Source organism: Anneissia japonica, unplaced genomic scaffold, assembly GCF_011630105.1.
Source record: "Anneissia japonica isolate Jap-2015-1 unplaced genomic scaffold, ASM1163010v1 scaffold585_len4108843_cov191, whole genome shotgun sequence".
Classification (NCBI taxonomy): Eukaryota; Metazoa; Echinodermata; class Crinoidea; order Comatulida; family Comatulidae; genus Anneissia; species Anneissia japonica.
This window is the reverse complement of record NW_022716829.1, coordinates 1,723,446-1,735,373: the sequence shown is the minus strand read 5'-3', so window position 1 is coordinate 1,735,373 and position 11,928 is coordinate 1,723,446. Positions and strand designations below refer to the sequence as shown.

At 31.9% G+C, this 11,928-nt stretch overlaps 1 protein-coding gene across 2 annotated transcripts in view; it reads left to right on the top strand.

Moving 5' to 3' along the window:
- Window positions 1-3,248: 3,248 nt before the first annotated feature.
- Window positions 3,249-11,928, top strand: part of LOC117109840 (cGMP-dependent protein kinase 1-like) — a 17,367-nt gene continuing 8,687 nt past the window's right edge. Inside the window, exons 1-8 of one of the 2 annotated variants that reach the window (XM_033252273.1) lie at window positions 3,249-3,383; window positions 3,785-3,890; window positions 4,954-5,095; window positions 5,834-5,928; window positions 6,509-6,577; window positions 7,980-8,057; window positions 8,502-8,597; window positions 10,772-10,895. In XM_033252273.1, coding sequence (XP_033108164.1) covers window positions 3,263-3,383; window positions 3,785-3,890; window positions 4,954-5,095; window positions 5,834-5,928; window positions 6,509-6,577; window positions 7,980-8,057; window positions 8,502-8,597; window positions 10,772-10,895 — 831 coding nt within the window. In that variant the 5' untranslated portion in view covers window positions 3,249-3,262. The remainder of the gene's footprint in view (window positions 3,384-3,784; window positions 3,891-4,953; window positions 5,096-5,833; window positions 5,929-6,508; window positions 6,578-7,979; window positions 8,058-8,501; window positions 8,598-10,771; window positions 10,896-11,928) is intronic. The other variant, XM_033252274.1, reaches the window with a different exon arrangement.

Sequence of the window (11,928 nt, the reverse complement as noted above, 5' to 3'; positions counted from 1 at the left end):
TTTACAACACTATTTACCTTATAATTTACTTTGTATATAGGATGTAATAAATTTATATCCGAGGTTGCGTGGTTTATTTATGTAATGTGCGTTTTGTTTAAACGATTCAATGCAAACCACTGATTTCCAAAATGGTTCGTGAAACCCAAATTGACCAAGATCTGGTCAGCGGTCAGTGGTCTGTGTTTGAGTGCCGCTGCCAGCCTTTACAATTTACAATTTGGCCGCAGTGGTGGCGCCAGAGGGGGCTGGGGGAAATAGCCCCCCCCCCCACCGCCGGGGAAGACGATAAATGTTGTCGGGGAACAAACAAATAAAAAAAATATTTACAGGTAATATTATTCGTTTAGCCACCTTATTGTTTGTGTTAACTTTTCATCACAACAACAACAACAATAATAATAATAATAATAATAATAATAATAATAATAATAATAATAATAATAATTCAATGAGACTAATTAATAATTTGCGTTCTGTTATGACAAATGCTCATTTAGATAGCCTCATGATGGTTGGAATACATCGTGATAGGTGAAGCAACCTCGACCATGACAGGCCATGGTTGACAGATTTCATGCAAAATTTCCAAAATATAAAATTTCACTTTCAAGAATGAGGATTTGAAAATAAATTAGATGGTTACATTGCATACTCTTTGTTTCTTGCTTTATTCAAAATGTTTTGGTTTTGGGAGCTGATTTCAACATTAGAAAGCATAGTCTACATGAAGTCATATTATAGTAACTCGATGCCTATCAAATAAGTAATAAAAATTCGCCATAATTCATCTAATACCCGTGGCTTCCAGGGGGCGTCGTCCCCTGGACCCCCACCGGGGGCCCTGGGCGGGGCCCTGGGCGGCCCCCTGGCCCCCAGCCAAGTGAGACTCGATTCGCTCCACTAGCCCCACCTTTTGCCTCATCCGTCGGCCAGGTCCTGGCGCCACCCCTGCAGTAGATATGATGAATAACTATTGTGTTAGAAAGAACTTGTTTGTAATTTTGATAGAAAGAAACATTTCAGCATTCGAGAGAGAATACAGTCACTGACGTCTTTTTGGTCGGCGCATGCAGACAGGTAAATTCGTGCGATGATTTCATAACTAGGCTAGGCTACGGCCTAGTAGTAGTACAGTAGAAGTAGGCCCGGGCGGCCTTCTGGCCGTAGGCCTACATCTGAATTTGTTCCTTGAGTCTTTAAAATAGGTCTAGAATAATTATTCCTATTAAACGTTCAATTTGTTGTGTTTATGAGGGTCCATTGATTCAATGAATTCCTTAATTGTTCGTACTTAATATTGAATTTGAAGTAAATTTCTTCGGGTTCTAAATAAGCTTGTTTTACGAAAGTAATGTTCAATTACAATTAAATTTTGAAGAATGAAGAATTTTTTTTGCACACGAACCTAAAAAAAATCAAGCCAAACGTCCACTAATAGAAAAATTAGTGGACGCTGGGGAATAGGCAAATAAGATTGGGAGTTACAGTGATGACGTCACGATTGACTTATAATAGTTTTTGCAGGAGCAAAAATCAGCATATGCCGTTAGCCTAGCATAGTTATGGAATCATCACAAGATTTTTACCTGTCTCTGCACCGACCAAAAAGTTACTGACAGTGACTGTATTCTTTCTCGAATGCTTTGAAAAATGTACATAAGGCCTATTGTATATAGTTATAAGTCATACGTGTTCTGTGTAACGCTGGGAATATAAACAATTTAAACATAGGCTAGTTCATCAACGAAATACTGTTAAATGGCAGATTCTCACTAGAGAGACCTCTTTTTCCCACAACTACAATAAGGAACTTTGTAGTAGTAGGGATCGAGAGCGCTGCAGCTTTCTAATCACCAAAGCCCTGTTTAGGATTTTAGAGGTCCCATATCCCATTTCATTCATAGACATTGCATTGTATTGCATCAACAAGTGCAATAAAATGTAATTATTATTCAATGAATAATAGGACATTTTAAAATTAAGTACGACTTGACGTAAACGACACAGTGAACAGAACAAATAAAACGCATTGAAACGGCTCAGCGGCACGATTCTTTTTGTTCTGCCAATTATTTCGTTTCAGCCTTATATTATATATATTCAGGTTTATTTATTCAAATTCAAATCACAAAAAGGAGAACAGGTACAAAAATTCACAAAGCAAAAGTCAATAGCAATATAAAATTGAATTGGAGACTAATGGTATTAAAACAGAATTACAATAAAATTACAAAAATACATTAGAGATACAAGTCGAAAATATAAAAATACATTGAATTAAAAGCAATATTATTTAAAATTACTGATTTATGTACAATTGAATTATGTTATCATTTTTCTATTTAATCCAGCTTTGAAGGAGTAGAGGGTTGTCTGATTTCTAACAGATGTATTATTTTGTTTAAACAACCATTCAATTTTAACTCATTTAAAAGAAATTTAATTTGTTACTTTTAAAGAAATTGGAAAAGAAATTTGTTACTCATTAGATTTATTTTAATTTTGATATACTGCTCTGTATATCAGTAAATGTAGCATGCAATTATAGATTCTTTAAAACTATAGGGGAAAACATAATTAGTAAACATAATTACATCTATAAAATTTTTTGTTCAGTCAACAGACAGATATGGGATGGGATCAGACTTGACATATATAGTATTACATCATATAATTATTAATTTATTCAATCTTGTAAGTGGCCTGTAGTGGTAATGATGATGATGAAAAATAATCTATCTATACATGTCCTGAATAATTTATAGGCAAGTATAGATATAAACAAGATGATTGGAGATATGTAATCTCAGACGCGACATTAATTAAATTCTACGGACAACGTTGATTTAATGTGTTCATGAATATCATCACAGAGTGAACCTACGGCTTGGTGTTAAGATGCTTCCTAATAGATGTGTATAAGAGACAGGGCATGTTATCTACCATTTTATTTAAAGCTAATATCCTTTCCAATTTCTGGGTGGCATCCTGCTCTCGCCTACTTATGCTTCTATTGGGGACATTCGCCTTTGGGCAAATCATGGTGCCACCACTGGGTACAGGCAGCTGCCAATTCTATTGCGTCACAGATTTACTACTTGTATTTTTGTTTTGTATTTATTGTTAAGGCAAAATAAATGATATGATATGATATCCCACCAAAAATCGTCATCTACTCTAATATTAATTATCATTATCATCATCTTCTTCTTTTTAATCATTATCATCATAATCATTATCTTTATTATTTTTATCATCCATGATAGTTGGTGAGCTTGAAGTGAGTCAAAATGATGACGTTTTGGGGACAATGGGAGCAGGCAAGGTGTTTGGGGAGCTGGCAATTTTATATAACTGTAAAAGAACAGCTACCGTCAAAGGTAAGGATGGTTTATGTATTATTATGACTCCACCAGCGGATTCAAAATACTTATAAAAGAATGGCACATATTTCATATAATCGTAGATGTGATAAAATTAAACAGATAAATAAATATCCAATAAATGGTATGATTCATGCCCAGTAAATGCTGTTAAGAAATATTGTAGCATTTAGTATTTGTATGCCATTTTGTATTTTTCTGTTAAAACATGGAAGGTGGCAGTGGAAAAACCAGGGGAATTTCCCCCTGTTTCCCCTCCTGCCTCAAAAGTAGTTAAAAATAACTTATAATTTCCCCTCACTCAACTTTTTCCCCTTCACCCTTCATTCCCATGTCAATATGGCGGTTTAAGTAAGGGTTGCTCTGCTTAGGTTTTAACAAAGATTTTCTTTTTATAGCTGTTAGTGATGCTGAAATATGGGCAATTGACAGAAGCGTTTTCCAGGTTATCATGATGAAAACAGGAATGCAAAGGCAAAAAGAGCACATTCAGTTCCTGAAAAGGTGAAGCAAATAATAATTTTTAAAAACAATATATAATTGTGTAGTATTTTAAAATTACCAAGATTGATTTTTCACAAATTACAGGTGCGGATCCAGTAGGGGGCATGGGGAAACGTGTCCCCTGTTTTGATACTAAATTTTTAAATTTTAGTGCATATCAATGTTATGTATTGAAGTAAGAAAAAAAAAACAAACCCCCCCCCCCATTTGAAAAATCTGTATCCATCACTGACTTAAAATAAAACCTTTACCCCAAACCAAATATAAACTATCATTTTTCTATTTAATCCAGCTTTGAAGGAGTAGAGGGTTGTCTGATTTCTAACAGATGTATTATTTTGTTTAAACAACCATTCAATTTTAACTCATTTAAAAGAAATTTAATTTGTTACTTTTAAAGAAATTGGAAAAGAAATTTGTTACTCATTAGATTTATTTTAATTTTGATATACTGCTCTGTATATCAGTAAATGTAGCATGCAATTATAGATTCTTTAAAACTATAGGGGAAAACATAATTAGTAAACATAATTACATCTATAAAATTTTTTGTTCAGTCAACAGACAGATATGGGATGGGATCAGACTTGACATATATAGTATTACATCATATAATTATTAATTTATTCAATCTTGTAAGTGGCCTGTAGTGGTAATGATGATGATGAAAAATAATCTATCTATACATGTCCTGAATAATTTATAGGCAAGTATAGATATAAACAAGATGATTGGAGATAAGTAATCTCAGACGCGACATTAATTAAATTCTACGGACAACGTTGATTTAATGTGTTCATGAATATCATCACAGAGTGAACCTACGGCTTGGTGTTAAGATGCTTCCTAATCCCATAATCCGCAGTTTAAATCCTGTGAATTTCAAAGCTAAAAACAACTCCACTCTCAAAGCCGCATAACTAGACTTAGTTTACTCATGGTTTACTCTGGTTTATATAAAGCATAACTTCCACTGTAAGTTGCAAAACACTCGCTGTTGGATAAAAATACTGTAAATAAATATATGAAGTTTCAATACTTTTTTCAATTTTTTGTCTTTCAGTATCCCATTACTTAAGAATCTCTCCTCGGAATATCTGATGAAGTTAGCTGACTCCCTTGATGTTGATTTCTTCCCGGAAAAAGAATACATTATACGAGAGGGCACAAAGGGAGACACATTCTACATAATATCCAATGGAAAGGTAAGCAATACCCACCAGTATGTTAACATCAATTACGAAGAGGTACATTTACATGAATATTTTGTATCATACACTAAAAGGTACCATATTCTTTTATGTACAGTGTAAAAAAGATACAAGTTGAATTTGTTAGACAAAGGCCCTTCCTGGGCCTGTCACTGCAAACAATAAAACTAAATTGAATAGTTAAATATAAAATGAAAAATCTAAACAAAAAAAAGTTTTGTAAATGGTGAATGTACTATTGGTTAAAGCTTGCATTGAAGGTATAAATGTTATGGTTTTCTTTTTTTGCAACTTGGTATATATATATATATATATATGTATATATATATATATATATGTATGTATGTATGTATGTATGTATGTATGTATGTATGTGTGTGTGTGTGTGTGTGTGTGTGTGCGTGTGTGTGTGTGTGGGTGTGTGTGTGTGTGTGTGTTGTTTTTATAGTAAATAATATTTATGTAATTTTCACTTATGTAAATACAAACCTGTTAAAATACAGTACAAAATACATTGCATAAGTCATATGATTATTTATAGTCGTCCTCGATATTTGAATATAGAAATGTACACTATAAGATATATTTTTAAAGTAATAGAATCTTGTGCTGAATTATTTTTCATGAATATAATCTATACATCATTGAGTCTAAAGGTTTTATGTAATTGATAGCTTTACGTAAGTTCCGTAAAATTTGTCTGCGGTGTTAATATTCATAATACATTTTCAGGTTCGCGTTAGCCAGTTTGTGTCGGGTTTCACCGAACCACAAGAGGTCCGATCACTAACCACGGGCGACTACTTTGGGGAAAAAGCATTACTGAGGTATCATTATAATACTTTATTTTCATCTTGAAGTTTCCTATTAAAATGTTCATAATGCCAGCAATGATGTTGCAAAGCATACATAAATCACATGTAATTGTTTTATGTTTTTAGTGAGGATGTTTGAATATAGAGAATCATGTACAGTATATCCTTGTGTATGTATTTTGGGTTAGATGACTACAGAACACATATTAATTTCAAATAATTGTGATGATGTTATAATTCACACATTAATTATGTAAAATTGTTTAATTTTTAGTGAGGATATTGGGACATATCAATTATGTATGATTGTTTTATATTTTAGAATAGATGAATAAATAATACACATTAATTACACATAATTGTTTTCTCATACTCCTGCCAGGCCCTTGAGGGATAGAATGACTTTCTTCTTTTGTATTCTTATAATAAAATTTTTAAAAAGCCAAAGTAGATGACTGAAATAATGACATATGCCTGTTTTATATTTTAGTGAGGACGTTTAAATATAACATATGTTCATTACATATACTTGATTTATTTGTTCGTGTGGACGTTGAAACACTCAGTAATTACATATTATTTTATGTTTTAGTGAAGATGTTCGGACAGCCAATGTTATTGCAGATGTAGGTGGATGTGAATGCCTAGTCATAGACAGAATGTTAGTATATTCATTTTTTTTGTATACAGTTTATTTATTTATTTATTATTTATTCAGGAACACAATAACAAAACAAAACAAAAATACAATTTACTAAAGAAATAAAGAGTGAGTTCCTAGGAAGATTCAACCGCAACAAAATGTCATTATCATCAGCAATGATGTGAACCTCCACCTACAATTTATACTTACAAAAAGATTGAAATTAATAGACAATAGCACACACATTATTTAAAGATTGCCAAATACGATAGCAAATACGAAAGTAAATATCGTAAATTAATTGGCAATATTAGAAAAAATTCAAAATTTTATATACACGTCAGTGACTAACATGATAAGGGTCATAAATAGTTATATCAGTCGCAATTTCTATTGAATTCAATTGAATAGCATGGCCTCTATAGATTAATTATCTAAAAAGATAATTTTTAACTTCCTTTCGGAACATGTTCCAACTTTTTAAATATTAGTGCATCTTTAACTTCCATCTATAAAGAGTCCCATCCTACAGAATCTTGTTTGAATACAGTATTTTGCGCTGTCAGTCCTGGATCTGTTGATGATGTTTTTGATGCACATAAATTATTGATTGATTCATTGATTGATTTGATTTGATCGATCAGTCGATGGCTTGCATAAAATCCAAAATATGCCTCAAACATTTCTTGGATCAAATTAAAATTTGGATCTATGTATTACTCTGCTATGTATTATTCCTTAAGAAAGTATCTAGTGATTGACCTGATTAACACTGTACAATAATATAAATGTAGACCCTAAGCTCAAAAATTAAAATTAATAAAATAGTTATATAAATGTACATAAAATAATGTGTTATTAATAATGTAGTAATATAATATTGTAATCTAAAAAGTTCAAGATTTATGGAAATCATTAATGCAGATCCATTAAAAGTCATCTATTACCATTATGTTAAAGACAGTTTGAAGACACACTAAAGGGGTGTTCAATAACAAACTTGCGAACGGGTAATAAGATACAGATTTTTTATTATTGAAAAAGTAAGGGAAAAGAGTGTTTATGTGCCATTTTTCCACAGTTTTTAAATAAAGTTCAAAAACCAGAATCTTATTAAGTATTTTCGTCAAACACCACTTCAGTCTCTTAAAAAATAGAAATTCATTTGTATCAACAAAATGTTTTCCTCTGGAGCATAGCTTAAACATATTCATTAAAATTATATATAAGATGACTTACCATAAAAAACAAGACTATTATTTCTTCATGTATCTGTTCCACAGTATTAATTTTATGTGAGAGTGTAAAGTACTGTAGCTGTCATTAAGAAAACAGAACGTTCTGAAAAGCACCACAATGTCTGATAATGGTTTTGAGGCTGATATATTGTATGATTAATAATGATTATACTTATTGATAGGGTTTTCAACGAGCTTCTAGGACAGATACAGGAAATACAGAACAAGGACTACGGGGATGAAGAACGAGGGGCTTCTAGGTATGTCAGCTTACTCCTTTATTTTCCTTTTGACTAGTTTAATTTGTATGCAAGCTTTTTGCAGCTTCAGGCAGTGAATTTATTTAATGGATCTCAAAATGTAAATGTATGTGTTTTGACACAGAAAAGTTGTTACATTTTCAAGTACTTTATTTTTTTTTCTGTATTGCTAAAATATAAGTTTACTTACTTTTGTGCTCATGTAGATTGTGTGTTGTATTCATATATATTTCCTCAACCATCATCATTATATAAAATAAATTAAGAACAGTTCTGAAGTAAGTATCTAATCTAATCTAATCTAATATTTATATACACATATACACTATATATATATATATATATATATATATATGATTTTAAAACAAATATAAAGAAAAATCTAAATACATTCAGGTATTTTATAATGAAAGTAAATGTATCCAATGTTGGACTCTTAATTAGGCTTTCGTTGGAGAAGAAGCAGATTGGCACAGTGCAAGTAGACCCTGTGCCAACCCCCTCCACATTCAATAGACTGCCAATCATGAAGCCAGCTGAGTAAGTGGGTGGGCCATACATGGTCCACCCTCTCACATTTGCTGTTTCTTTAACTAACTAACCAATCATCCACTATCTATGCCTAGTTTTATTCTAAGTTTGGATATTTTATTGACATAACAACTTCTTTTGTTTTGGATTTTTTTTGTTGTTATCTGTTAATGTAGTTATGTTATAGTGGAGTTTATTTGGATGTGCTTTTAGTCTTGGGTCTCTACAAATTATTACATTCACATTTGTCATCTACTTTTCATTTATCAATAAATTTCATCATTCAATTTGTGTCATTTATCTAAACATACTTTACTTCAATAAGATTTCATCTATACATTACACTCTTATACAATCACACTTTTCATCTGTCTTTAAATTTAACCATATTATGCACCATTTATACAATTACTCATCAACGTCTACATTTCATTAGTCTATAAATTTAACCATATTATGCACCGTTTATTCAATTACTCATCAACGTCTAAATTTCATTGGTCAATAAATTTAGTCATTTTATGCATTGTTTATTCAAAAACTCATCAAAATATAGATTTCAATGGTGTATAAGTGTTACCGTTCATGCACCATTTGTTCAAACACTGTACATTAACATCTGGATTGTATTGTTCATAAAAATAACTTTCATTGAAACACATTTTACGTCAAAATCTAAATTTCATTCGTCCATAAATTTCACGGTATGTGTCATTTATGCAAACACATTTATAGTATACGGCATCAATAAATTCAGTCTGGATCTGAACATTATTGCTCCATAAAAGTTAACCATATATATACACCATCTATTTATACACATTCTACATCAGCATCTAAATTTTGATCAACAATCTGACAGGCAAATATTAAATGGTGTATCACAATTCTGTTCATACTATTATGTTTTATTTTTATTGCACATTACCTGTGATTTGAACAGATGACATCACCTCCCGGATGTCCATGGCATCATGCCCATATATGGATGTGGTATGACATCATCATATGCCAATATATGGGCAGCTCATTCAAATTTGTTTGCATAAAACATGATAGTGTGGATAGAGCTTTAAACATGTTATTACACATGTAAAGCCAGTTACTCACTAAGTGCGACGCGACGGCGACGTGACAAAGAACGCATGCGAAGACGCGGACCCAACGGATCGTTTTTTTAATGAGGATCTGTTCAGATTGCCACTGACAATCAGCAGCTCGCCGGAAGCAAATGTGGATTTATCGTACGACCGTCGTACAACGTAGGGAGTGTTTGGCTTAAAGCCCTGTAAGTTGTTTAAAAAATATACAATATAAAAAATAATATAAAAAATAATATAAAAATTTATGTAATTGTTTATTGGGATTTTCTAATGGAACATTTTTATCATACGGTGGATATATTTTTGTGGGATTGTGTATGATTTAATTTAAATTAAATTATTTTATAATATTTGATTTTGTTACTTATACTGTTATTCAATATAATATTGATTCTGAAATTAAGTTTTGACTTGATTACTAAAAGATTACCTTGGTTTATATTTATTTTAATGGATTACTTTAACCTTAACAATCCTGCATGCTCTTTAGGCAAGATAAACAGAACATGAGATTTGCCATTTTATTTTATTTTCATTGAAAACATTGCACATCTGTTACCATGACATCATGGTGATGTGTCCAAAGTAGCAAAACATATATGTTTGTTAATTTTATTATTTTTTACACACAAATGTATGGAAACCAAACATGGCCACCAGCTAAAATCTAAATACATAATTCTACTATTAAGGATGAGATATAGCTGAAAATAATGAGATGTTATTTAATATTGTAGCAATGTATATTTAAACAAGTTTAAGAAAATATATGGATGAGTGTTTGTTGTAGGCTTGATTAGTCTGGTTTTTAATCTAAGTCTATCTAAATCTAGTGTTTATTTATTAAAAATCACATGAAGCTTGTTAATTTAATTTGTTCTATATCCAATAAAGGTAGGCTTCTCTTATTATTATTATTCAGAAATAATAAATTAGCTGTAAGTCAGGGAGAAGAGAGCTACTGCTCTGAGCAGTGTTTTTGATTATCTACAATAACGTCATACCCTATGTCAGCATTAATTTATTAAATATTGCTTTTATCCTGATGAGTTTGAAACTCTTAACATGATTTTTTTTTAGCCATGCTAGTGCTGCCTCCAGCTGTGAAAGTCTACAAGATAAAAATGAGTATGCCCATATTCTGATGAGTGATCTGGAAGGCATTGCTACCTTGGGTATGGGTGGCTTCGGTCGTGTCGAGCTTGTAAGTTCTTTTTTGCTTCACTCACTATTAACACCTAAGCAGCCTTAGATTCTATAGCATTTGTAGTGCCAGGCCTCTGTATATTTCATTGCCCCAGTAACTGGATCAAACATCTATGGAACACATACTCAGGTCCCTGAGGAACGTTCCGTAATATTGCTGCATTAGGAGCAGTTTGGTGCGGTAGTTGTTCTGCTTCCTTGTGATCGGAGGTTCAATCCCTCGCTGTGCATATCACTTGTGTCCTTAAGCAAATTATTTACCTACGGTTGTTGTCTCTCTCCACCCAGGAGTGCAAGTGGGTACCTGGTAGGTTCAAACACAAAAATGCACTGAGTACAGCTCCCCAGGGAGCTGAGTATGTGTTCCATATGTGCTTGAACCAATGACCGGGGTAATAACGTGAAGCGTTTGGTCTTGTTGGCATTAAGCGCTATATAAGTTTAACATAATATTGCTATAACTTAATAGGTACCCATTTAAACCATGTTTGCAGAAAGACAATGTAGATAAAGTAAGGTGTACGGCATGAATGGCCCCGGTGAACATGACCCAGGAAAAAATGGCCCCGGAAAAAATGGTGCCGGTAAAAATGGCCCCAAATGAAAGGTAGGTAAAAATGGCCCCAATAATAAAATTCTGCATTAAAACTGATTTTTTTAAAAATCATTATATGCATTTTTTTAAACTGAAATAATTTAGTTTTTAAAAGGAATCAAATCAAACATCAAATAAATTGCCATTTACATTTCTCTTTTTGCAGGAATTACATATTAAATGATAAAATAAAAAAGATAAAAAAAGCCATCAATAACACTTTTTATTTTTTTTCCATTTAAATGTTAAAAATATCAACAACATAATCAATAAATCAACATAAATCATGCATTTATTAATACTAAAATAATTTATTTGTGTCCAATTTCACTGATGCGGAATCACAATTTTCCAGGAATTCAATCCAGGTATTGGTAAACCCCACAAACAATGGGTTGATATAAACATGGAGGTATTATTGAGAAGGAGATCACTC